This window comes from Sus scrofa, chromosome 3, assembly GCF_000003025.6.
Source record: "Sus scrofa isolate TJ Tabasco breed Duroc chromosome 3, Sscrofa11.1, whole genome shotgun sequence".
Lineage (NCBI taxonomy): Eukaryota > Metazoa > Chordata > Mammalia > Artiodactyla > Suidae > Sus > Sus scrofa.
The window spans coordinates 6,035,358-6,060,925 of NC_010445.4; the positions used below are offsets into that span (position 1 = coordinate 6,035,358).

General features: G+C 56.2%; 1 protein-coding gene across 4 annotated transcripts in view; it reads right to left on the reverse strand.

Moving 5' to 3' along the window:
* The window catches only part of SMURF1 (SMAD specific E3 ubiquitin protein ligase 1), a 104,838-nt gene continuing 81,644 nt past the window's right edge, over window positions 2,375-25,568 (reverse strand). For 2 of the 4 annotated variants that reach the window (XM_021086117.1, XM_021086115.1), the window contains exons 2-18: window positions 25,204-25,242; window positions 23,969-24,077; window positions 22,711-22,844; window positions 22,466-22,531; window positions 21,155-21,230; window positions 19,866-20,107; window positions 19,126-19,210; window positions 17,427-17,573; window positions 16,173-16,371; window positions 14,673-14,776; window positions 11,714-11,828; window positions 10,397-10,575; window positions 9,326-9,463; window positions 8,531-8,651; window positions 7,441-7,642; window positions 5,750-5,825; window positions 2,375-5,257 (exon numbers count right to left, since the gene is read on the reverse strand). In XM_021086117.1, coding sequence (XP_020941776.1) covers window positions 5,158-5,257; window positions 5,750-5,825; window positions 7,441-7,642; window positions 8,531-8,651; window positions 9,326-9,463; window positions 10,397-10,575; window positions 11,714-11,828; window positions 14,673-14,776; window positions 16,173-16,371; window positions 17,427-17,573; window positions 19,126-19,210; window positions 19,866-20,107; window positions 21,155-21,230; window positions 22,466-22,531; window positions 22,711-22,844; window positions 23,969-24,077; window positions 25,204-25,242 — 2,132 coding nt within the window. In that variant the 3' untranslated portion in view covers window positions 2,375-5,157. Of the gene's footprint in view, window positions 5,258-5,749; window positions 5,835-7,440; window positions 7,643-8,530; window positions 8,652-9,325; window positions 9,464-10,396; window positions 10,576-11,713; window positions 11,829-14,672; window positions 14,777-16,172; window positions 16,372-17,426; window positions 17,574-19,125; window positions 19,211-19,865; window positions 20,108-21,154; window positions 21,231-22,465; window positions 22,532-22,710; window positions 22,845-23,968; window positions 24,078-25,203; window positions 25,243-25,568 lie in introns of all 4 variants that reach the window. The other 2 variants (XM_021086116.1, XM_021086114.1) reach the window with 1 other exon arrangement.

A 25,568-nucleotide genomic window follows, 5' to 3' on the forward strand; every position in this document is an offset into this window, starting at 1 on the left:
AATTCAAATTAGGTTCTTATAACTTTGAGATGTCAAGTGCAGGAGTTCCCATTGTGGCACAGTGGTTAATGAACCCGACTAGGAACCATGAGGATGCGGGTTCGATCCCTGCCCTTGCTCCGTGGGTTAAGGAGCCAGTGTTGCCGTGAGCTGTGGTGTAGGTTGCAGACGCGGCTCAGATCCCGCATTGCTGTGGCTCTGGCGTAGGCTGTTGGCTACAGCTCCTATTAAACCCCTAGTCTGGGAACCTCCATATGCCGCAGGAAGGGCCCTGGAAAAGGCAAAAAAAAAAAAAAAAAAACCAAGGATGTTAAGTGCAATCCCTATGGGAACCGCAAAGAGCATATCTACAGAATATTCACAAAAGCAAAAGAGCAGAGTTCAAGCGTCACTATGAAAAACAAAGGCAGGCAGTTGCGGTGGAATGAGGGACAGGCGTGCGGAAAATGAGAAATGACAGGAAAGAAGCCCCTCCTTAGGAGTAAGCACTTTAAGTGCAAACGTTATCACATAAACTGCTAATCAAAAGGCAGATTGAAGATGGCAGACTGGAAGCTCAGGCCCCTTTTACCTCCATGTAAACATTTTTTAAAAAATAAATAAAAACTAGAGACTAAAGTCACGTCACGGGACCTCTGGAAGCCACAGCGCTACAGCAGCCAGGTGAATGGCCATCAAGAACAAGCCGCATGCGAAGCGGTAGGAAACTCGGCCACGTTTTTACTTGCCTTTGCCCCCAGTGCTCCCTGGCGCAGCCCCGCGTGGCTGGGAGGAAGCACCCCGAATCCTGGTGTTCTCGCTGGTACCCAGAGGGCCTGAGCGGAACCCACCTGCAGGGTCCTGACCCACCTGCGGGGAGCCTCCGGGGCCGGCTTCTGCCTCGCCGGCCTGGAGCTCCGTCCGTCAGGGAAGGAGGGCGTAGCTCAGCTCTGAGGCCGAGGCAGGCCCCCACCTTGTACAGGGCGCAGGGGGACAGCGACCTGCAGACACAGGGGGTCCCGGGCCGCCCGGCGCGGAAGGCTCACAGTTCGCAGAAGCAGCTGGGCGAGAAGCTCCACACCCCCTGGTGAAAGACTGAAAGCTTTTCTGCCAAGAACAGAGCGAGACGAAGATGCCGATTTTGACCGCTTCCACGCAGCATGGTGCTGGAAGTCCTGTCAGAGCAACGAGGCGAGAACAAGAAAAGCCATCCGCATTGAAAAGAGGAAAGACAGTTGGGTTTGCAGGCAACACGAGCTTCTGCGTAGAAATCCCTAAAAAGCACACATAATTGGAACCAATGAATCAAATCAGCAGAGTTGAAGAAGACAAAACCCACACCCCTGAATCTGCGGTTTCTAGACACTAACAGTGAACGATCTGAAAAGAAGATTAAGACAATTCCAGAGTTCCTGCTGTGGCGCAGTGCATTAATGATCTGCCTCGTCTCCCTATCCCAGCACAGGGGCTAGGGATCCACTGTTGCTGCAGCTGCAAACAGCTCCACCTTGGACTCGATCCCTGGCCTGGGAACTTTCATACGCAGCCGAAACATTTAAAAGAAAGAAACAACTCCATTTAAAATAGCATTACAAAGACTACGATACTTAGGAATAAACTTCAGCAAGGAGGCAAAAAGGCTTATAAACTGAAAACTGCAGAACCTGAAAGAAATGAAAGCAGATAGAAAAATTAAGTCTATAGCGTCTTTTCTGGGTACCGTGGCCTGGTCATAAATGTACAAAATTAAGTCATACCAAATGTCCATCAAACGAATGGAAAAACAGGAGTACTCAGCCATAAAAAGGAATGCAATTTTGACACACACTCCAACATGGGTTCACTTTGAAGATGTTATAATATGTGAGCTGTCACAGAAGAACAAATATTTTATGATTCCACTTACGTACCTAAAAAAGGCAAATCCATAGAGAAAAAGAAGAACGGAGGTTCCCAGGGGCTGGGGAGAAAGAGGAACGGGCATTACTAGGCACAGAGTTTCAGGCTGGGGGGAAGAGAAGTTTGGGTGTGGACTGTGGTGGTGATTATACAAAATCATAGATTATCTGATGCCACTGAATTGTGTATTTACCACCTGTTAAACTGATAAATAGCATATTTTACCAAGATAAAAATATATGAGAGGAAAATAATAACCCAACAAACAAGTATGATCTGTGTGTGAGGTCAGCAGATTCAAAACCTTCTTGATCCAGCGAGTTTTGGCTCAGTGAGAACTTGCGCCGGACTGCGCCCCGCTGTCAGCCGTGTCTAACCCGAGGAGAGGTTTGCCCTTTTCCTTAGCAGACCCTGGCCTGACCGCTGACTCTCTGCCTTGTGAGATCATTTAAAAAGTTGGAATCTCATTTCCACACCAAATGACAGATGCCAAAAATGTAAAGTTGTGAGTTTATTGCATATGTAACAAAATGAACCTGACCGCCGGGGTCCAGCCTGCTGTACAATCACTGTGTGTTTCATGTGTTTCCAGCTGGTTCCACAACCACATTAAATAGAACTAGTATTTCTTTAAATACTTTTGAATTTGACATAAAACAGAACATTAGTGTACAACTTTCACAAAATAAATCAGCAATAAAAACAGTGGGAGGGATAACAAGGATAGCAGCAATACTTAAAAACAAGACATTACAAAATAAATTAAAAAATACATTATAAAGTGGTTGAGAAACAAAAATAAACAAATTTTAAAAATTCATACTATGTTTTGGGAAGGCTGCCGGGCGGCACCCGGGGCTGCAGACGGGCCGGGGGCGTTTTCTCGGACAGCTCCGCTCGGGCCACCGCCGGGGCCGGGGGCCGGGGTTCCAGGCGCTTCTGCCGCCAGGAGTCGCCCCGCAGCCCCGGTTCTTCCGCCGAGGCGCCGGCGGAGCGGTGGTTCGCTGCATCCCTGAGGGTCGGCTGGTGGCCGCTGGTGAGCCAAGCCTGCAGGTCGGGCCCCGAAGCATCGGGCAGCGGCGCGGGGGCCGCGGGGCGCCCCCGCAGGCCCGCTGGTCTTTGGGGGCTCGGAAGGCCCAGTCCGCGGTGGACGGCGAGGTGCTAGGAGTGCGGGGCCGAGAGCGCGCTGGGGCTCTGGAAGGTTCTGCCGTCAGGCTCCGCCACCCCCGCGCGGCGGCGAGGGGCCCGAGTCCAAGGGCGGGAAGGCAGAGACCCCGGCCGGAGCCCGGCGGCCCGAGGAGGAGCCGCTGACGGGAGAGCCGCCCGGGGCCGCAGGGGACGGTCCGCGGCCACCCCCAGCAGCAGGAGGGCGGCGTTTTAAAGCAGTCAGAGGCCACGGTCCTGCTTCCGGGGCTTTTCACCACGAGACCCTCGTTTCCTTCCTCTTCCCGCAGCTTCTGCCGAACTCACGCGGCAAAGCCGGGCACCGGTGGGAGGAGACCCATCTGGGGGCCTGTCTGTATCTCCGCTCCTTCCCGCACTCCCCCAGAGGGCCGCCCCGGGGGACGGCTGCGGGCCTCCGCCGAGCCACCTTCTAGAAGGCCCTCCGCCAGAACGGTGCCGCCGCGACCCGGACGCAGGAGCAGCCCAAGGCCGGACGGCACCGGGGAGGGCCCAGCCCAGCCCGGCCCGGACGACCGAATGGACCACGTTGTCCTTGTGCAGCCAACGGCATCGTTCCGGCCCCAGAACCTCAGCAAGCAGCCCGGGTGCGGGGCTTCCTCCCACCCCTGCAGCCCTCGGCCGGCGCCCCGCAGCCCCCAGCCGGCAGCGCCCAGGCTGCCTCCAGGACCAGCGAAAGACCCAGAGCGAGATGCAGAGGGAAGTTCGCCTCAAAACCCGGCACTGTCTACAGGTACCAGGAACAAAAAGAACAGGCATTACAGGCGGCCCCAGAGCCCCCTCCAAACCCACCTAAGACCCACCGATGGATCCCAGCACTGAACCGGGAAGCGTCAACAAAATTGCAACAGTGAAATGTCTCGCGAATGAATTACCCTGTGCTTGCCCCCGGGACAAAGACAACCAGCAAAAACCCCCACAGGAATCCGCTGCCGCTGCGACTGTTCCACTGAAATGCAGCTCCTCGAAAGCAAACCTCTTTGTTAAACCAGTTTCAGCTTTCGTGCAGACTGGGAAAGGGCATGCGAAATCGAGGGACAGGAGGGAGGGAGGAGCGGCTGTCCCGGTCCCCTCAGGTGTTGAGGGGACCTGCCCCGCTGCCCTCAGGCGCTCATCCCATCGCCTTCTCTTTGTGAGACAGTCACCCCGAGCTGGGGTCGGCTTCGGTCATGGAGGTTATTCGTGGCCAGTCTCCCCTGTCAGCTAATTTGCACCAAGCCAGCAGCCATGATGACAGACTTCTGTTGTTTAGTTCTTAGCACTTTCTGCAAAACGGTTTGTTAGTATTCGAGCGACCTAGTCGACGCCCTTCCAGGTACAGGAGGGGCGTGCGCTGCCGCGTGCGTCTGAGGTGGTTTGGGTCTGTTCCTTTATAAGCTGTCATGTGGTGGTAAAAGTATCTCCAACAGGATCGATAACGCGGCTAAAGGGACTCTTAAACGGAAAGATCATTTTTCTCTATGCAAAGCAAACATGTCAGCCAGGACCCCCTGAAATAAAATCCCTGGGCCTCCAGCGCCAGCGGCCCCAGCTTCCTTCCCTTTCCTAAAGGGAAGCACACTTTTGACTCGAGCTTCCTGCTGGGGTGGAATTCCAATTAGCGTATGTTATCTGGTTATTATTCAGTTAGAAATTAATCTGCCACCCAGAGCAGGCCGCTAGGATGTGAAATTTGGAATTGGAGTTGCTGAACTTGAAAAGGGACCTCAGGTCTGCTTGGAGACAGAAGAGCCAGTAAGAGCCACCAGGGACGGCCCCTCCGTCAGCCAAGCTCAGTTCCGCGACTGTGGGTCGAGCCTCCGCTAGAGCACCCAAGGCAGCGAGCCTGTCCCCTAAGTGTCACAACCGTAGCAGGATGTCCCGTGTGACCGAAGCAGTGCTAAACCTGGCTGCGTTTTATTGGATGGCGGGCGATGGAGGGTGGGAGTTCTGCAGAAGGAGGAAAACTGGGGTGGGAGCCACCGACCCAAGTCCCCCGTCCCCTCGCTCCCCCAGCGGAAAGGAGGGAGGCGAGCCTTCGCCCGGGCTGCGCAGAGCGCAGGGCCTGGCCCGCTGCGCACGGTGCCGCGGTGGGAGCTGCCTCTGCTGCCTCCCCCCTCACTCGACGGCAAACCCGCAGGTCTCCTCCACCGCCGTCAGCAGCTTCTCGTACAGCTTCTCGTACGACTCATAAGGTGGAATGTCGATCCGGTTAAAGCTGCAACAGGACAGCAAGGCCAGAGTCACCGCGGGCGCCTGGCAGGGGCAGAGCCTTCTCGGCCACAAGGTAGCAGCATGGGGGCGGGGAGGGTTCCCTTTCGGGCCTGTGCCGTCCGTCTCACACTTGGTTCCCCCCCAGGAGCCACCCCTTCCGTCCCCCCCATGCTCGGCAGCATTAGGAAGCAGCCGTCTTCTCGATGACTGGTCCCCGCAGTGAGCGGGGCTGATGTCATCGGAAACCGCGAGGGAACAACCCACGAGCGACACGCCAGCCAACGAAGAAACACGTTGCACACACGAGGCGCGTGTGTTGGAGGCGGGGCCCGGGAAGGTCAGGTGTGGGAGACAGCGGCCCCACACCAGGGGGTGCCCTGTTCCCGCCCGACGGTGCGCACAGACCCCGGGCCGGGGGCGGCTCTGACACAGTCACGTCTCGGGAGGAGCCGGGTCCTCAGAAGGGCCCCGGGGTCCCCGCGTGCCGTGTCCTTACCAGGTGTGGGCCTTGGGCAGGTTGTCCGTGTTGGCATCAATCAGGTGGATGGTGAAGAGCCGGGGCCCTGCGGCGCCTGTAGAACCTTACGGAGCAACATTCTAGTTAATGCGCTTCAGCGGCCCAGCCCGGGCCCCCTGCGCCCCTGCGGCCACACGGAGGCCCCCACGTCGGGGCGGCTGTCCTGCCCGAGGGCTGTGGGGGTCACGGCCAAGGCCGGGTTTCAGGATATGCCTACAATGGCTGTGAAGTCACTAATATCAGACTTTCTAGAAAATGACAGGGGCAGGCAGAGCAAAGATGGGCGAGAACCCTCCAGCTGTAGCCACTGGCCTACGCCAGAGCCACAGCAACGCGGGATCTGAGCGTGTCTACAACCCACACCACAGCTCACGGCAAGGCCGGATCCGTAACCCACTGAGCAAGGGCAGGGACCGAACCCGCAACCTCATGGTTCCTAGTCAGATTCGTTAACCACTGAGCCACGACGAGAACTCCTGATTTTTTTTTTTTTTTTCTTCTTTACAGCACTGTTAAGCGAGCAGGCCCACTCTTGGCAGTAGACAGCAGGGTCACAAGAAAAGCAGGACAGAGTCGGGAAAACTCCCCAGGCAGAGGCAAAAGAAAAAGACACAAATGCCTGAGACCAAAGCCCCAGGAATGGGAAGGAAGTTCTCTCCTGCTAAGAGGCCTTAAAATGAGTCCAGAGGGACTGCCCTTTACGTGAACGGCGTCTGTTCCCACTCTTACTATGCAAAGCCGTGTGTACTAAGTTCCAACACAGTAATGTTCTCACCTTACTCCTTCCAGCTACGAGGTTCCCAAGGGACAAGAATCAGGTTTTACAAACCGCAGGGCCGGGAGGAGCCTGCGAGGACTTCGCAGTGGCTGTGCTGACCACCGGCCCTCGGAAGCAGCAGCAGGAGAGCCCCTCCCCTTTCTGCAGCCCAACTCCAGACCTGGGCGTCCCGTCGGGGCGGGAAGGGACGCGAGAGGGGACGGGGGCCTATCAGCAGTGCACGCGTATAGATGAGGAAACGGAGGGCCGGGGAGGACCCGGGAGCCAGCGACTGCACGGCAGCAGCAGACTGTCTCGGGCTCTCCCCCCTGTACCTCGGACAGCACGGAGAGAGCTGCTATCAGAAGATTCAGAAATGAATCTCGGCGCGCTCTGTTTTTTGGCTGTACCCACAGCATGTGGAAGTTCCCACGTCAGGGATCAAACCCGCGCCACAGCACTGACAAGGCCAGATCCTTCACCTGCTGTGCTGTAATGCACCTTTAAAACGGGTTCCTGTCCCCAAGGCCTTGTCGCTCTTTGTACCCGCCCTCTGTGCCCCATTCTGTGGGGGAGGGGAGGCCCTGGCTCCACAGGCTTTGCTGGCCCAGCCCTGCGTGGGCACCACTGCTGCCAACCCGGGGTAACCTGCCTGCTGTGGCTTTAGAGACCCTGGGGAAGGTGGCCTGTCTACAGAGTGCAGACACCTTCACCCAACCCCTCAAAGGAGAGCAGAGCCTCGAGCCCTGGGAGCAGGGGGAGAATGGCCACCGAGCGGCCACGGCTCGTGTGGGGGGAAGAGGGTCTCGGCCAGGCCAGCACCCCCGCAGCGCCGAGCAGCTCGTGAAAGAACCCACCCGACGGGGTTTCCTGGTGAGCCCAGGACACCCAGCCCCGCCGCCCTGTCAGTCACCTTGCAGGGCCTTGAAGCCCTGGAGGGGGACCCGCGTGGAGCCGGTCACGAACTGCAGGAGCCGGGCCCTCCGCTCCTCGTCGAAGGTCTCCACCGCCTGCCAGAACCACCGGACCACGTTGCTGTCAGCCCCGCAGTGCTTGAGCCGCGTGTTGGACTTCCAGTCGTCCAGGTCGATCTTGTCCAGGCCGCCGATGATCAGCTGCGAGGGCGGCCAAGGCAGGTTACCTCCCCACGCGCACACCAGCAGGCCGCCAGCCTCCCGGGACACGGAGAGTGACACACCACATCCCCACAGACTGGACACATGCTGACGAGCCGGCAGGCCCAGAGCCCACACTGCGTCTGCACCTCCCCGCTGGCTGGCACCCCCACCACTCTGGTGTAGCCACCGATGCAACGCTTCCCTGCAACCAAGTCTGTGTGTGTGTCTGCGTGGCACTGGGGCGGAGCAAGGACCACAGAACCAGCCTCGGAAAGGCCGCACGAAGCCACCTGTAAAGGGGCGCCTCACATGACCCTGCAGACACTCAGGGGTGCGTGGGGTTTAAAGTCCTAAGAAAAGGGACCGGGGCTTGTTCCTGAGACTTACTTTAAAAAGTCCACTCCCTCCGGGGAGGCGCCTGGGGACCCAGGGTCCTGGCACCGCACTCGGGGCAGAAAGACGGGTACAGTTTTGAAGACCCGCGCCCCTTGGCCCCAGAGACCCATCAGACATGAGCGAGTTGCTCTGTCCACACGACGAAGAATTACAAAGGACAGTGAGTGACACTCTGTTGTGAGCCTAAAACTAGCCAGAATCAAAGCAGCAAGCGGACGTGGCGGGAGAAGCTGGTCTTGACAATTCCCTGCCCGAGGTGACTCCTCGGCTGCTGGTGATCCTGCGAAGCAGGCTAAGCCGCAGACCATGGAGAACCGTGTCCCAGGAACTATCCAGAAGCCCTGCCGCCCAGCAGGCCCGGGGGCCTTGTCGTCCCCTGGCCCTGCCTCTGCTCCCCTGGGGTCCCGGGGCCCCAGGCCTGTGGGGAAACGGCTGCCTCACTCGGCGGCTGCCCCCCTCCCCACACCGGGCTGCGCGGCTGGCACGCACCTCCAGCTCCTTCTGGTCAAAAGGCTTCAGTAAGTGCTGAGGGATGAGTTCATTAAAGCCTTTCTGAAGAGCTAAGAACTGGGCTTCGATTCCCCTCATAAACCTCCAGTTTACGTATAACCTGCAAGAGAAATGCACACGTGGGAAGCAATGTCAAACAGCCGGTCAACACAGCTGCTCCTGCCCCAGTCGGTTCTGCCAGCCACTGAATCCTGCCCCCGGGTCGGCAGCCCCCGCCTAAGAACCGGGTCAACACCACATCGGCCCCGCCCTTAGACGTTCTGCTTCGTGGCTTGAACGTAGAATCTAGGCTGACCTGCTACAGGTGCCATGACCTCGAAGCCTGAATAAATAACGCACAGGCCGCGGTGAGACCCACACACCAGCTGGAGTCGGGCGGCCTGGCCGCAGACACGCCCGTGCCCGTAAACCTCCCAGGCTGGTGACTGGGCACTTCCGGGCCTTAAGAGGCGGGAAAACAGAGCGTAGGCCTCCCCGAGGCTGATCTCGAGGAACCTTCCAGGCTTCCTCCTCCCCCGGGGGCGGCCCCCTCACACCCGGCAGGTGCCGGTCACGGGACACCTCCCCGCAGTGCTGGGGTCGTGATCTCCCCGTAACAGCTCGGCCCCCGGGGACGGGGACGCGGGAGCCCCTGCACTCGGCGCTCTCCCCGTCGGACCCAACGGCTTCTGCGAGGCTCTGCGGCTGCTGCCAGGCTGGTCGCAAGGGCTGGGACCCCGGGCCTCGGCCATCTCCGCGCCGCCCTCCCCGAGCCCGGGCCGCCCGCAGCAGTACCGCACGTATTCCTTCTTGTTCTCCTCCGTGACGGGAACGTTTCTGCCGTTGGGTTTCAGCTCGTGCTGCAGAATCCTCCCGAAAGCGTTGTGCTCCACGCAGAAGGTGTGGTCCAGCACCGGCGTGATGTCGTTCTCCCTGTGAGGCCGCGGGAGAGCGAGGGCGTGAGGCCGTGGCCACCGCCCAGCCGCCAGGGGAACGGCGCTCGTCACCCGGCGGCCAGAGCCACAGAGCGCGCGCGAGGGCAGCCGGGCCCCGGCCCTGGAAAGAGCCCCCGGCCCGAAGGACGTGACGGTAGGGACACGGCCCTGTGATTCTGGGGGACGTCTCCGTGCAGACGAGGGGAGCAAGCCGGAAACACCGCACCCCTCGCCACAGCCTTTTCAGGGGAAGGGCCGGAGCCGCCTCGGACCGTAGAACGGGCTCCGTAACCCGCTGTGTTTGCTCGAAATGCAGACGCAGAGGATTTGCACAGGGTGAAGCCCAGACCCCGCCACCGCCGAGCCTGCAAGCTGGGACACGCAGAAGGAGGCGGCTGGACGCCCGCGGCGACAGGGGCCTCAGCGGGTCCCCTTGTGCCAGAGCCTGGGCCCCGTGCTCCTGTGACGTCGGCTCCTTCACGAGGACCCACGACAGCTCCAGGGCCCCGGGCACTGGGCCTGGTCCTTTTAAAAGAGTTTTAGGACCATCCTAAAGCAAAAGCGACTCAATGTGAGTGGGGATTTATTTTAACATGTCCTTGGCCCCTCCAGAGATGAAGTGGAGATCCCTCGAGGGTCACGGGCCAAGCAGCCGGCCGGCCCGGGGTTAACAGGCGGATCGAAACCGCCTAATCCGAGGAAACAGCAGAAACACTTGCCGGTGAGGAGAAATCAGCCCAACGCTACGAGGAGTCAGTACTTCCGTGAAGTCTGCTTTTACGTTCCTGGTGGTTGGCTTCTCCTCTCCAGTTTCACGCCCAGCCCCAAAGTACATGCACGCGTGTGGGCACACACACAGAAAACAAGTGTATCCGGCACCCCCGAGACGGCCGCCGCCGCCGGAGTGGCAGCAAACCGCTTCAGTACTTACAGAATCCACACTAAGCTCTTGTGCAGTTCTGGGTCCACCGACTCCAGGTCCGAAAGCTGGATGGGTTTCCCCAGCAGCTGCTTGTAGAAGGGAACCGTGAAGCCCCCGTTGATGTAGTGCCCGTGGAACACAGCCAGACCCATGATGCGGCCCACAAAGTGGAAGTAAGACAGATGGTCCTGCAGGGGGCAGCAGAGAACAGCCACGCGTCGGAAAGTGACAGCGAGGTGGCCGGCTGGCTGGCTTCGCGGGAGAAAGTCCCGCGGGCAGCAGAGCAATTTCTTATGCCCTTAATTCAGACGCCTTCTCCGAAGAGCTACCTAACGGGGGGCAACCCAGGGCCAGATGAGAACGTACAAAGGACAATGCGAACATGGTGACGGCAGAGGAGGAAGCCACATGCGGGCAGGGCCTGGTGCTCGCGCAGGCCACACCCCAGCAAGCCACCGGCGTCTCCCTCCCAGGCAACCCTCTCCTTCCTCTGCCGTCCCTCCCCCGTCCCACAGAAAAAGGGGAAGAGAAAAAACCCAAAGAGGGAGTGACAGGGAAGGGACACAGGAAACGGGGAACAAGGGAAGTAAGAGAACCATTCGACCGCCAGCGCCACTCTGCTCTGTGACTAGGTAACCTCCTCTTTCTCGCTTCGGGTGGGAATGCCGTCAGCACACTGGTCAGCGTGCGCGTTGTGAAAGGTCCTGTCACAGGTGGATGCTGGCAGGGGCCGTGTGTCTGGCCAGGGCTGGTCACTTAGTCTCGGTGCTTCTTTCCTCATCTGCACCCACAGGAGCTGAGTGTGTCTCAGCACCGCGGACCAAAACGGCCGCTCACGGGAGTTCCTGCAGTGGGGCAGTGGGGGCTCAAAGTCCAAATGCAGCAGCGTGGGTGGCTGCTGAGGCTCGAGTTCAATCCCTGGCCTGGGGACTGCCTCGGAACAGACCTTTAAAAAAGGCCAATTATGGAAAACGTCTAATTTTGATTGGGAGGATGGACTCCATAACCCACTTCTCAGAATGACACCGTCAACAAATACAGCCGTCAGCCAGAGTTCCCTCAAACGGAGTCAAGTGCTGAGGTCTAGGGGCTGCTCAGTCTCACTCTCGTTCTCCTTGAAACGACAAACTCTGCCCCGGACCATGGGAAATACGGGGTTGAAACCATCCATGCCGGTCCAGCTCTCCCTCTGCCTGCTGATGCTCTATTTACCAGAGACTTTGAGTAAGGCTACAATGAGTAAGCCAAGAATGGAGATTGAAACTGAAAATCCATTTAAGAAATCCTCCAACTAAGTGTCCTACCTCTTCATTCCTTAATACTCACAGGGTTGATGGAAGAATCGGGGTTGATCTGCAGCATGTAGATGTTGTCGGTAGAATACTGGAAGAGGCCGTAGTACGGATTCAGCATTTCATGGCACAACAGGTACAGCCACTCCCTGCAGACAACAGCAACACCACAAATGACACCTTGCTAGTTTGAGATCTTAGCGAAACGAATGAGCCACAAGGCCCTAGAACACCCAGCTTGGCGAGGCTCCCTGGCGCCCAGAGAATGGGATTTCTAGAGATTGGGCACCTAAGTCTAATGAAGGAAAAAACTGCTTCTGGGGCTGTGAGAAATGGCTTTTCTGGTCGAAACTCCAGCAACTCTGAAGTTCAGAGACAACCGTGGTTGCCCAGGATCAGACCAGCTTATAGGCGCAGCGCTCCCTGCAGTCTGTGGGCCTTCTTACACCTCAGCTAAGGTGCCCTCTGCTACTTTGTGAAGGTCAAAGTCTCAGTGAGGATATTAATGATGTGGTCGTAACCAACAAAAGTGCAATGATTCTACTTTTATTTGAAAAAGTGTGTGCACATACACACACAACAGAAAAAATATATACACAGAGCATAAAAAAAGCTAGGGATTTACACAAACATGCTGACAGTAGCTAACTTGAGAATTAGCATTCTAGGCATTGCCATTTTTTTCTTCTTTCTCTAGTTTTTAAATTTCTGATCGTAACATGTTATTAATGTTTAAGTAAAGAGAAAACATTTCCAAAGCTAGGGAGGCAGGGGTTATTTAACAACGACTGTTGCCCTCACAATTTTCTGTCCTGTTGAATGCTTTCTCTTTTTTTTTTTTTTTCTTCTGTCATAGGCATTGGTCACTTTTATATTTAAAAGTTTCGTTTAAAACTTTAAACTACTAATTCTAAGAATTTTAAAATCTGGATGAGGTATATCAGAATAGGTTATTTTCTGAACTCCTTTACGTTTGAATCATTTCATTATTTAAAAAGTCTCAAATCAAAACCAATCAAACACAAAGCACTCCAAACAGAATCTGTATGAGTTGACTGCTGTGCTCAGGCTGGGCTACACCTGGGTATGGGGCCTCACACACGCTGGGGAGCCTTTTATTCTTTCTGCTCAAAACGCCTTCAGATGGACAGATCTTCAGATAGCAGCCCCAAGTTTTATTCTGGAATTTCTTATTCTTTCAAATAGAAAGGACAGAATTGAGAAAATACCAAAGGATGAGCACAAATGCACATAATCTGAGAAAACTGTGGAAATACACCCAAAACGCTCACAGCAACGCAGAGTGGGGATCCAACTCAAAGAAGAGGAAGGAAGCGCCGGCAGCGATGAGACGCCAACCCCGGCGACGCCGCTTCCCCAGAAAGGCAGGCGTCCGTCTCGCGGGCTCTGCCTCATTCTCCCCCAGAATACGAGCCCGTGTCTGGCAGAGCTGTGGGCGGGGTGCAGCGCAGGAGCAGGTTCTGGAAGCCAGGCGTGAGCCAAGAACCGGGCAGGACGGAGAAGGGAACAGGTTCGGAGCCAAACCCCGGGGAGAGCGGACTGATCCCGACCTGCCACCAAGGGACACGGGCCCGTCTCTCCGCAGCCCCCGAGACAGACGTGACCCCTCAGACGGAGGAAGCCTCGGGGGCAGAAACTGCCACGCGAGATGAACCCGGAGGCGGAGAGGCAGGGACGCACTGCGCCTCCCACTGTGGTGTCACGTCAACCCAGGGAGCCACGCAGAGCCATGTCCCCGCCGAAGGTGCCACGGCCACGGACAACGCAGGCCGCGAACCCGTGCCACACCAAGCCCAGCCGAGCTATTCGCACGCGTGCCGCGGAAGCCCTGACTCCAAACCCTGCACAGGACCGGCGGTCAAGGGGAGCAGTTTGCCAGCCGGCTCTTGAGACAGCTCAGGACCGTGAGGGAAAAGGCAGAGGGCAGAGAAGAGGCAGTGGACGCAGCTGGGTCTGACCTTAGGACAGACATGAGTGAGCAGGAAGCTTCTGCCTGAAGCAGGGATGGAAAGCCGAACCCCCGGTCAGGAAAGGGAACTCGCGTCTTCAAGGGCAAACAGAAGTTACATTTGCCAGAAGAAGGATGGTGTCGAGAATCAACGGGGAGAAGATCAAGGAAGGAGCCGCAGTGCCCGTGCAGCGGGGCCACCAGGGCGAGCGCAGGCCTTTCTGCGGCCCCCATCCCAGGGGGGCGGGGGGCGGTGGGTCGGGGGGAAGTAAGGCAGCGAGGGAAGGGGCTGGAGGCCTGGCTCGGTCCTGGGGCCAAAGGGCACAGTGCAACTGACTTTTTCCTTTCTAATTATTTACGTGTGGCTGCTGAAAAAAGTATCCCACCTCCACCCAGAGACTTAAGGAGGCCTCCTGTGATGCTTCTCAGGACATAACCTGGCTGGCTAACTGCCGCAGGGCTGAGAAACTGCCTCCTTAACTGTGAGGTGCGAGGCTCTCCCAGCCTGGTCCCCCCAGACAAGGCCCTGGTCACACGTCTGACCGCGCAGGAGCGCGGACCCTCTGCAGCACCCGTCAGAGCTCGGGTGGGCTTCTGCTTGCGTGATTCTCTGCTTACTGCCTGGACAGGAGATGGCAGCTTTTCATGATTATATTCTATTTTAGAAAATCCTCTGCATGGATTAGGTTGACCCAAACCTCATTGAACAAAACTCCTTTGACACAAAAGCAACGTACACGCCTTTCTCCCACCCTGGAAGGTCCTCTCAAGAGAGAAGCGAGGCTGGCTCTGTGCTCACTTCAGGCTCGGTCGGGCCAGACGAAGGAGGAGGGAGGTTCCAAGCTCAGCTCGTACTTTACGAGACGTCAGCCACAGGGAGGGTCCTGGGCCTTCTGCGGGTCGTGGCAGGACGCCAGCGAGCTCGCGCCCTGTGAGGCCTCATTCTAAGAGCGCGCCCTGCAGGCGGCCCGTGAAGGCCCGACGGCCGGGGACGGGGCCGCAGAGCGGGCGCGTGACCTCTCACCTCGCCACCCCGCCATAGTCCAAACCTTCTTCTCCACGGAACTTCACCATGAGTCGCTTTTTCAGGTCCTTTGGTCGCATCTTCATTATCTGGCGATAAGACTCCTGCATGTCAAAGCGACAGTTTCAGAGAGGAGAATTTTCCTTATTTTTCAAACTGGGAAACAATGAAAGGTTGTTCATAACGGAGCCTGACTGCACATGAGCATCTGAGCTTAGCTGCAAGCGTTCAGAGCTGCGTTTGGGGCTGGTTCCTGGCCAGAGCGCTGACCTGGCGGCCTGTGCCCTGCGCCTCCGGCAGCTTCTCTCCCACTGTCGTCCCCTCGGAACAACAAGGGCGACCGACCCTGAACCTTGAGGCAGCACTTGTTTACGCGCGGCCCAATCCCAACTGAAGGGCGCAACGTCCTCACTAGAGTGCGTTTTCTCTACCCCGGTCAATCCGGGTGCGCCCTATGAATAATCTGTCTCTTTTCACTAAAATGAAGACATCGCGAGAGTCTGAACGGTACGAGAGTCTGAGCCTGGTTTGATATCTGAAGTCCAAAATCATACTTTCCCGTGGAGTCAAAAAGCCAAGGAGGCACCTAAAAATGTGATAAAATTCATTAGGTAATTAAAGAAAAAACACAGCCAAGGCTTTCAGCGTGTCTTCCTCACCCAGGTAAGTACGCAGCTTACCCGACAGAAGACGCGCGGGCAGCCTCACGCCCCTCAGACCCAGCATTCTGCGTGGAAGAGCTAAGCGTCTGCAGGCATTTTCAGTGAAAAGGCACTTAAGACTCTCTTCTTGCTTTGAATTTAATGTAATTCAAAGCTGCCCTCCCAGGAGGGCAAGAGGATGCTGAGTGGAATGATCTGGCAGCCGTGTGTCAATAATTCAGTCTTTCCTACCCCCGACGACCATTTACGATGCTCGGTGAGCAGATCTGCTCGTCCACACCGGCTGTGCCCGAGCCTCCAGCCCCAGCGCCCTCGGTGGACAAGGCGCTGGGCCGCTGGCAGCGGGAGAGCCTGCCCTGGCTCCTACCCCGTCTCACCGGATCTTCTCGGCTGCGGACCCCACGAAGGCCCAGGGACGGCTGAGGTTCCCCGGCGAGCGTGGTCCTGAGAAGGGACCCGCCTGGCTGAGGCCCGGCCTGCGCAAGTCAAAGGACAGCGCTCTGCCCAGCCCGTCTGACCTCCTAGTTGCAGAAGGAGGCCCCTGCGCGTGTCTGAGGGGACAGGGCCAGGCGAGGGGGCGGCGGGGGGACGCCTGGCTCTGGGGAAACTGCAGGCGCGGAGCTGGAATCACTTTGGGGGGGGGCATAGTGGTGTGGGCACTGGTTTCTGCACACATGACTCCACTGCCACACAGAGGACACCGTGTGCCCAGCTCTTGCTTCTCACTCCACGGGCCCTGGCCCTGAGAAACCCTGCACCTTGCCCAGTGGCCGACACAGCAGCCGCAGTCCCGACCCCCCCATGGGCAGGGGGCGTCTCCAGCCGGCGGAGCCCATACCTCGAATATCTCCTCTCTGGAGACTTCGATGCGACAGTGACCGGCCTGCGGCTGCTGGAGGGAGAGTTCGTGTCTGAGGACCTTCAGTTTCTGGACCAAGTCCCTCTCGTATCTCTGGGCGGGAAGCTCCTCGTCTTCCACGGAGCCCTCGCTGGGCAGGGGCAGCGACTGGCTGGGCTCCTTGAGTTGGCACTGGTGACTGGAGGAAAACGGAGGCCGAGGTCACCCCGAGAGCAGCGCCCCGTCACCCAAGCGCCTGAGAAGGGCGATGGTGACCCCAACGGCTACAGGAAGCGTCTGCCCCGGTGACAGAACTTCACCTGCACGCGTGTCAACAGCGCCGGTGGCCACCGGCAGACTCAGTGCCTGCCCGGGCGTCAGCAACGGAGACCCCCCACTCCACGTCTCACAGTCACGGCCATGAACACGCGGAGGCCGCCCGCCCGCATCCGGGGTCTAGTGTGTGTCTGAGCCCGAGCCGTGTGCCCAGGCGCGCCCGGGCTGCCGCAGCCAAGGGCACGGCGGGAGAGGCTGGACGCAGACGGCCGTGAAGGGGCGAGATGCCCACGAGCCGACACGTGCAACCAATGGGAACCACTCCGCGGCCTCGTAGCCGAGAGATTTCCACGCCCACTCATCGAAAGCCGAAGTCCAGCAGCATGGAAGGACGAGGACGAGGCGGGGAACCAAGTGGCATCTGTCCTGCTCAAGTTTTGCCCCTCACATCAACGGTCGACGAGAGGCGCCCTGTGGGCTCCTGTTCTGAGAACACAGCCAAGCTGCAACGCTGAGCCTGGCAGCCAAGGTCATTCCCAGGTCCGAGCCCCCTGGCGGCAGCGCAGGCGGCCTGGGAAGAGGCTCGGCGCGCAGCGTCGGGACCTGGCAGCCCTTCCAGGCAGCAGTGACTGGGCACCAGGGAGAAAACCTTACCTCACTGCGTCTCCCTCAAGGCCGCGCATCTCACCCGAGCACGGCATGACGAAGCCTCGAGAATGAGGCTGCCCAAGCCGCCGGCTTGCTGGATTTTATGCAGGCTGCAAGCGGGAGCAGGGCGGCCAGGACCCAGGACTTTGGCACTGCTCACAGCCGCCCGGAGGGCTTCAAACCCGCACCCGCGCCCCGGAGAGGGAGCGTGCTTTGCTCATGCCCATTCTCTGTTACCCACCAATGCAGTCGATAAATGAAGACAAACCCGAGCAGAAAACACAACATGATAACTGTGAGAGGCCAACAGAGGTTTGGTGAGAGCCTTACTTCATGATGTGGTGTAACCTCGGGTCTGTAAACTGGGTCGTTCGGTTGTTATGATCTACAAAATATATTCTCCCGGAAACGGTACTTCGGACTTCCCAGCCGGGTGGCAGTGGTCCAAGTTCATCACAGTTCACGCTGTTAAGGTCTCTACCAAAACGGAAGATACAGACAGGTTTGGGCGTCTGAGGGCAGAGGCCGAGACCAAACCCTCAGTGACAGAACCGCGGGCGTCCCCCTAGCAAGGGGCCGTGTCCCGGTTCTGCGACAAGGGACGGTCGAGGTGCTGCTTACGCCAAACGCCCCCCGAGTCCAGGCCCCCGTGCTGCACGCGCAGCACAACGTGCAGATAAGAACTTGCAGAGCCTGGACCGTGACAGGGAAGGTGGTCTGCCCGGGGAGATGACTCCTTCCCCGCAAGAGGGTCAAGGGGCAGGAAGCATGTGAGTGCTGCGGGGAAACTCTGGATGCGCCGTTAAAATGAGGCACTCGAGATCAGAGAGGTTTCTGCGTGGAAGGCTCCCGGGCAGCACAGGCGCTCTGGAGCCGAGGGGAGGCCCCGGCACGCGCCTGAAATCTTAACGACTCTAAGGCGCCGCGCCGGGAAGAGGCCTTCTCGGTTTTGAGGTGGCTCTGTTCCTAAGCAGGCGCTTCTCGTCCTGACCTCTTAATGCACGATTTCACTACAATCCAGAGTCGCGGGAGCAGAGCACTGCGGTCCAAGGTGCCTTTCTCATTAGCACAAAAGCCTGACGTTCCTTACAGCGAGGCCCAAAGAGACGCCTCGGTCATTTGCAGCTAATAGTTCCACTCTAATGACAGAGCCTGAATTGTGAATTCAACATAGACTTGGAAAATCAAAGACAGGAAGCTCGTTCTCAGATGAAACAAATAATGGATAAAAAGGAAACGAGCATTACCGGAAACGGTACGAGGTAGTAATGCTTTTCTACAACAACGACAGCAACATTTTAAAAAGAGAAAAGGAAAGCAAAGCAAAGGAGAAAAGAAACGTAACTCCGTTACGGGGTGGGGGTGGGGGCTCTCTGACCTGGGCTCAGGTGTATGGCCTTGGAGAAGGAATTCGTATAGAAAAGCTTCATCTCCCCCAGGAATGGTCCCCAAGGGACTGAGGCAATGGCGACAGTAAAGTAGAAGAGAGAGGGTAACAGAGTCTTTATATTTCCTTTTGAACTTTTCATTACGGACAACTTGCAGCATTTAAAAAAGCAGAGAGAGGCCGTCGTGAGTAACCAACACTCGCCGGCTCATCGCCGGCCGGTGCCCACTGCTCCCCGCCGGCTCCCACCCCAGGTATTGAGGGCTTCACGCCAGACAGAGAATCATTTTGCTCAACAGTATTTTTGGTTTAAAGTGATGGCAACACCTCTGGAAGGGTTTCCGGGCTTTTTTGACTTAATCTAGGGGTGAGGGTCCTTTTCAGTTCCGGGATCTGATTTCAAGGCCCAAGGTCACTTCCTAAAGGACCCACTTGTGTTCCAGCAGTTGGAGAGTCTAGAGGGGGCAGCAGGGCTGGGACCGTCCCCCAGAGAGTCCGAGTCCCGGCCCCCAGGACAGATGTCCTGTCTGTGCCGCCGCTCTGCCGGTTTCTGTCTGCAAACCTCGGGGCTCTGTCACCCACACTCGGGGCTCCAGGCAAAGGCCGGACGCAGCTCTGCCGGGGGGCATTCGGGAGACCTACCTGGGTACCCTGGGGTCGTGCCAGGTGCTGACTCCAGTCTGCGTGTGCAGGAAGTACACCTGCCCCTGCACGGTGGTTCTCTGCTCTGCACAAGAAAGCGGGGAGCACCATCAGTTACCCTCAGCGACAAGGAGGGATCCTGTAAGCCGACTCCGCTTCCTTCCAAGAGCCTTTAAAATCACCAGGAAGAGGGCTGGAAGGGCAGCAGCTAACCTGCCGGGCTTCCGGGAGCCGCAGCCCCGCGCCCATGCGTGCGGGCAGCTGACTCCTGTTCACACCCGGAGAGCCGGGCTCTCCTTCCTGGGCCGCATCCCCAGGCCTGCCACCGGGGGACGGACCCCGCCGGGACCTCTGCCACCATTCTGACTCTACACGCGGTCCTCCTTCATTGAGGACCTCCCTCTGCCGCTGTCCAAAGGTCCCGTCTTTTCGCTGCTGCCCAAGGCTGGCCTTCAACCCCCAGGGCACCGCAGACCCCTCGGTCAGCCCCCTTCCCCCCGGTGGCACTGGTCTTTGGTTCACTGGCCTAAAATCCTCGCACAACCGCTCACCTGGGAGGTGGGAGCAACCGGAGTGCGGCCCCGCCGAGCGGGATTTCCCACCGATCCCCGGGGTCTCGTCTTACACGGACACAGCCCCGCGTGGCCCAGCGCCACGAACGTCAGCAGCTCTGACACGCACAGGTTCCTAACACGGGGTTAGGCTGCCGGGCACCCCGGGGGCGGGCCGAGGCCTCTCACCGTAGCCTTCAGGCAGCTCCGGGGACTGGTGGCCGTGCGGTCGGTTCTGCGGCGTCTGCAGGGGCCCTCGGACCTCGGGGTTTCGAAGTCGCTGGGCCTGGACTCTCTGATCTTGACTCGGGGACTCCACAAACCTGCAGTTCCCGCCTCCCGCCGCGGCCCCCGGGCCGTCCGTGTAAGGGGCTGGTTCCTCCATGAAGCAGCTGAGTGGCCTCCCGGGGCCCGAGTCTTCATACACGGTTCTAGAAGGGGGAGGAGCACAGCACGCGTGACGACGCCGGCGGGGACAGGGAAGCGCCCAACGGTGCGTCATGACGCTCGCACACCTGTGTATGTGGCTTTTCTTGAACGATACAGAGCATCCCAACGTGCTTAGTTGCATAAAACTCGGCCCGTCCTATTTAATTGGAAAGAGAGAGGAGGAACCAGGGGCCAAAGGGAGCCACGTGTAAAGTGCCGCCGAGGCCACCTGCGGGATCTCATCCTCGTCTGGAGCTGAAGGGCTGGAAAAGACCAACCGAGTATGCGAAGGAGCTCATAAAACGGGACTTCAATTTGACGCAGAATCAGATCCAAACGTTTCGTTTCCCTTGTCATTTTATTCTAGAAGAGAATTCCTGGTTGTGTAAAATGCTGCATTGACTTTAAAAGCACCCTTTACCCTAAATCTTCATCTTCTGCACCATTCTGAAGACAACTGACCCAGAGAGGCGATTTTCCTCTATAAGCAAGTCCTTTTTTTTCTTTCTTTCTTTTTTTTTTTTTTTTTTTTTGTTGTTGTTGTTGTTGTTGCTATTTCTTGGGCCGCTCCTGCGGCATATGGAGGTTCCCAGGCTAGGGGTCGAATCGGAGCTGTAGCCACCGGCCTACGCCAGAGCCACAGCAATGGGATCCGAGCCGCGTCTGCAACCTACACCACAGCTCACGGCAACGCCGGATCGTTAACCCGCTGAGCAAGGGCAGGGACCGAACCCGCAACCTCATGGTTCCTAGTCGGATTCGTTAACCACTGCGCCACGACGGGAACTCCCCCACTGCAGTTCTAATTCTTTACTGATGCTCTGTGGCCAGTGGGAACCTCTGGAAATTGGATTCTGAGTCTTTGGGGCACGCGTCTCGACAGGGTCCTTTATAATCAAGCCAACTGGACCCCAGTTTTATCCCCACGGCCTTTCCTGCATCCCAGCCTTCGAGCCAGCAGCAAGGTGGGAAGGCCAGTTTCGCGGAGCGAGAGCGCGCGGGCGGCAGGGGGCCCCCCCCTCAGGCCTCGCCGCGGCGGCGGTACGCACCCTTCGTTGTCTAACAGGCCTCTGCAGTCCACCACGGGGCCTCCGGTGCCTAGTCGGTCTCGCGTCTGTAAGCTGACTGAGAAGAAGACAAGGGTTGCGTTAAAATCCAGTGCCACATGATGCGACTGCACACAGTGGGCCAGTGCAAACGCAGAAGTTGTGTACAACCTTACTTTACAAGGCACATGCCTACAGGTACACACACACACAGCCCTATGCTCTCAGGCCTGAAGCAGTTTGCGCGTTAGCTGCACCCCCGGTGCGGCTGGGAGCACTCCTGCAAACGGGGGGCAGAGGGCGCGTCTGCCATGCTCTCGGTCGGAATCACAGATTGTACTCCTCACTTCGTCTAAGCTCCCTCACCTTTTAAGACGATTCTGATTTGCGTCCAATAGGGACACAGAGAGCGCTTTTGGAATCTGCAGCGTCTGGCTGCATCTACACATATGTTCTCGGTCCCCGCCGTGAACGCCTGAGACGCTGATGAAGTCGTGACGCCCCTTCCAGGTATCCGGCCTTCCCCAGCCCGGCCCTCCCCAAAGACAAGAAGAAATGGCCCGCAGAGAGGCCCTGGGTGAGGACTGTGTCGTCAGGGGAGTTTTCAGGACGCTACGCTCTGCTCATTGATCCCGGGTCAGGTCCACCTAAGACAACAGCTACGGGTCTGGGGTCCTAAGTCACTGGCGTGCGGCGGGGATACTCTGTCTTGATGCCTCGCCACGTCTGCGCTGCCCCCAGAACGCTCCTAAAAATGGGGTGGATACGTGCACGAGCGGCTTAGCGGATTCCTTCCTTCCAACAGAACACCTCTGGTCAGCAGTCTGCGACGGAGCCCCTCTCACGTCTTCATTCTAAGCCGCTCAGTCCTGACTCCGTAAAATCACACCGCCTGGAGTCTGCAGACACCGCCTCTGCCTGTTTCATGTTCGGCGGGTCTTCCTCAAGAGCCTCTTTCTCAGCACTTGCGTGTGTGGCCACCGTTTTTATCACCTACCCTTGGGTACCATGACAACTAACTGCCCATCAGCGTGAGGGTTAAAAATGACACTAACAATTATAACCCTCCGTCTTTTTTGTACCTCGGTCACTTTAACTCCACCTTGAATGACAGACTGAAGAGCACCAGGTAACATACTTAAAAAAAACCACACGAGATGAAACGTTTCAGTACTGGACAGAGATGGGCCCCGAGGGTGGTCTGTCCTTTCAGTGTCACCATGGGTCAGTGCCTTAGAGTGTTTCCTCGGTGAGGAAGAGCTGAATGGTACGTTCTGTAAAAGTATCGCTTTATACAGATGAGAAAGTTCTTACCCACTATTTGGCCACGAACTGCATCAGTATCTGAGGGATTTAGTTTGCATAGATCCAGACGCTGGTCTGCAAACAAACAATTCAAAACTTAACCCAGGGAAAGGTACACCAGGGAGGAAGGCAGGAGTTCTGCATTTAGTACAAAAAAAAAAAAAAAGAAAGAAAGAAAGAAAGAGCGAAAGAAAAGGATGCCTCGTAAGCTTTCTTCGGTTACATCAAGAGGCAGAAAAGCGCCTGGGCCTTACATCCTGTGTCTTTCAGTCTGCTGACGGCATTGGACAGCAGCCGCACACACCCCAGGAAGCCAGCTCCCTGCTTCTTGTGAATCTTCTTGTGGTTCCACACGCTGATGGTTATGGAATCCGTTTTCCCAACGTATCTGAAAACAACACGCAAGCTCTCTGGTGACTGTATTTCTCACTTAGGACAGCCCGCTGGGGTTTTATCTGACCTGCTAGTACAGGAGAATCCTTTGAAAATAATGCTGGCTCAATAAACGTGTGTTACTAAGGCCAGTGGCTTAGGGAAAGGACTACATCCGGTTGTGGGAGACACAGGTGTAGACAACCCCACACTGAGAACAGTGATCTTGGAGACCTACTATGTTTTAACAGTTCCGAAGCTAAGGGCAGGATCCGTAAGTTCCCACCGCCTAGGCTTCACATGGAGAGCACTCGTCTGTGATGCAGGACTCCTTGCCTCCCTCCATCCACCCGAGGCCCTTCGGTCGAGCCCACACTCAGTGCAGGGCAACCAGAGACGGGCGCTTTCAGGTCGAGAATCGACAGCCACTGCCCAGGTCACTGCCAGGGCTTCGGGGTAACAGAAAGTGACACTTAGGATCCAACTAATGAAAAATCCCACTCAAACCCAGTTTAGGTTGTGTAATAAAAAAACCAATAATCACTTAATGTAACTTTAACAAAAGTTTCTGAGCAGGGATGTGAACACAGGTGCCTATAAAACAGTGATTTTCAAAGCGCATCCATTTAATGACAGAACGCAATGTGGGCTTAGGACATTCAGTCATATCAAACTATTTTCTCTTGCAGAAACTATATTTGTACTAAAAGCAGGATTTTAGAAAATGGACAGAAAAGACATAGTCACGTCATAACGACATACAATAACAGTGTATTTTAAGCAGTGTATTTGAAAACCATGTTCAGGGTTTTACTGAAAAGCAGGAGCACAGAGAAGCCGTGAAAGTATGGCCCTTTTTTCCTGTGAGAAGGGCCAGGAGATTGAAAGTTCGAAGATCACAGTTATAGACACAAACCATAAACATGTCTGAAAACATCAAATCCAAGAACTTCCAGGAATATGAATTCTAAAAGCAGGCAGTGTGTATTTGTTTGCCTATCCCCATTTTTCGCAATAAGTAGTTAGTTACTGCTCTTTTTTTTTTTTTTTTTTTTTTTTTTGAATTACATGCTTCTCTTACGAGCTGGATACCTAGGTTCCCGGCGCTGCGCAAGTGGCTAAGAGGATAGTCAAACTCACAGGTCGTAGTGCTGGTTCCACTTGGGGTCCAACGTGTTTTTCACAGTGTCCGTCGAGTGGCACTGCCCAGATCCGTCCACAACGATCTTGGCAAAGGGGTCGGGGAGTCCTAAGGGGCAGAGGACAGCCACACCGGATGAGGCTAGAGATGCATCAACAGGTCACAGGCCCGCAGGTAAGGGGAGCTTCGAGATCATCTAATTTGGTAAAGAAGCTTCTTACCCTGGTATATCTATGATTCTCAAATGTAAGGTTAGTTTTGATCAGCAAGATAAGGTATTTCCCTTCAGCTTTTCTAGGAAAAGTGACCCACAATGATATCCTGCTCAGATGTTTGGAGGCTAGAAATGCAAACTATAAAAATAGGCTTCAATCCAAACTTCCATTTCTGAGGATCCTAGTTAAACAGAGGAAAAGGTGTCTCCAATTAATTCTATTCATCCTTTCTTAAAAAAATAATAATACCTAGAAATCTTGTTTACTGGCCTTGGTCTATTTTATCTACACAGAAGCAAGGATTCACCAGGTCTTAATTAGGTAAGTGCCCAAATGCTGGAGAATGAATCAGACAGGTTTAAAAGACCAGAGAGGCGGCCAGGTGAGGGTTGCACAGGCACACCTGGATGTGACCCATCACTCTGGAACTCCTGGCTACTTGAATAAAGCCTGTGAACCTCAGTTTCTCCATCTTGCGAGTGTGAATAAAACCACAGAGGAACCAAGCAGCATTCCCGCAACGATCAGAAAGCACGAGAACAACTTCGTGCCCCAGGCACCTCCTCTACACGAGGTGAATTTCTTAAGGGGAGAGTCCTTCCTTTAGAAAAGGATCTTTTTTTTTTTTTTTTTTAAGATTCCTTTAATTACAAGGCTTTTAAAGTGTGACTGAATTTATAAAATGTGACTAACAATTTTACTCCAGACTTACAGAAAAATGTCTCATCTGTATCTGAGTGAGAACACTTCACCCAGCAGAAGGCAACATACCGACGGATGGAAAGACAGAGGACACAGGGTGTGGCCAGAACAGGGAAAGAGAGAGAGTCCTTTGTGTAGGAGTTATAGATCCTGCGCCTTGGAGCTAAGGCGCCTCTAAGTCGTAACCAACGGGGAAGTGAAGGCAGGGCTTTCAGGAGAATACAACACAGTGTATTTGTTTGGTTTTAAATTTTAAATTTCAGAAATAGTTGAAGAACATTAATATTCTAAGAAAGCAAAAATGGGTGTGTACTTACGGAAGAAGTCTTTCTTTGCAAGGTTCTTGGCGCATAATACTAAAAACAAACAAAAAGTGCTAGGGTTAGAATTTATGGACTCGGTTTTCACCATAGTCAGTTGCTCTGACTGGAACTGCATCCCATCCAACACGCGTGCTGCGGCTCTAGCCCCCAGGGTGCCTGGGGTTAGATGAGGTCCCCAGGGGGACCTCCTCCTCCTGGAAAGGAGCCCACAGGGCTGCTGGCTCCCCTCTGCTCTCCGTGTCCACCAGCCAAGGAAGAGGGCCCTTAGCTCGCCAAGAGCCGCCTCTGCCGGCACCTTGGTCTCAGGCTTTTCCAGCCTCCAGAACCACAAGAAATAAATGCTGGTTGTTTCCGCCGCC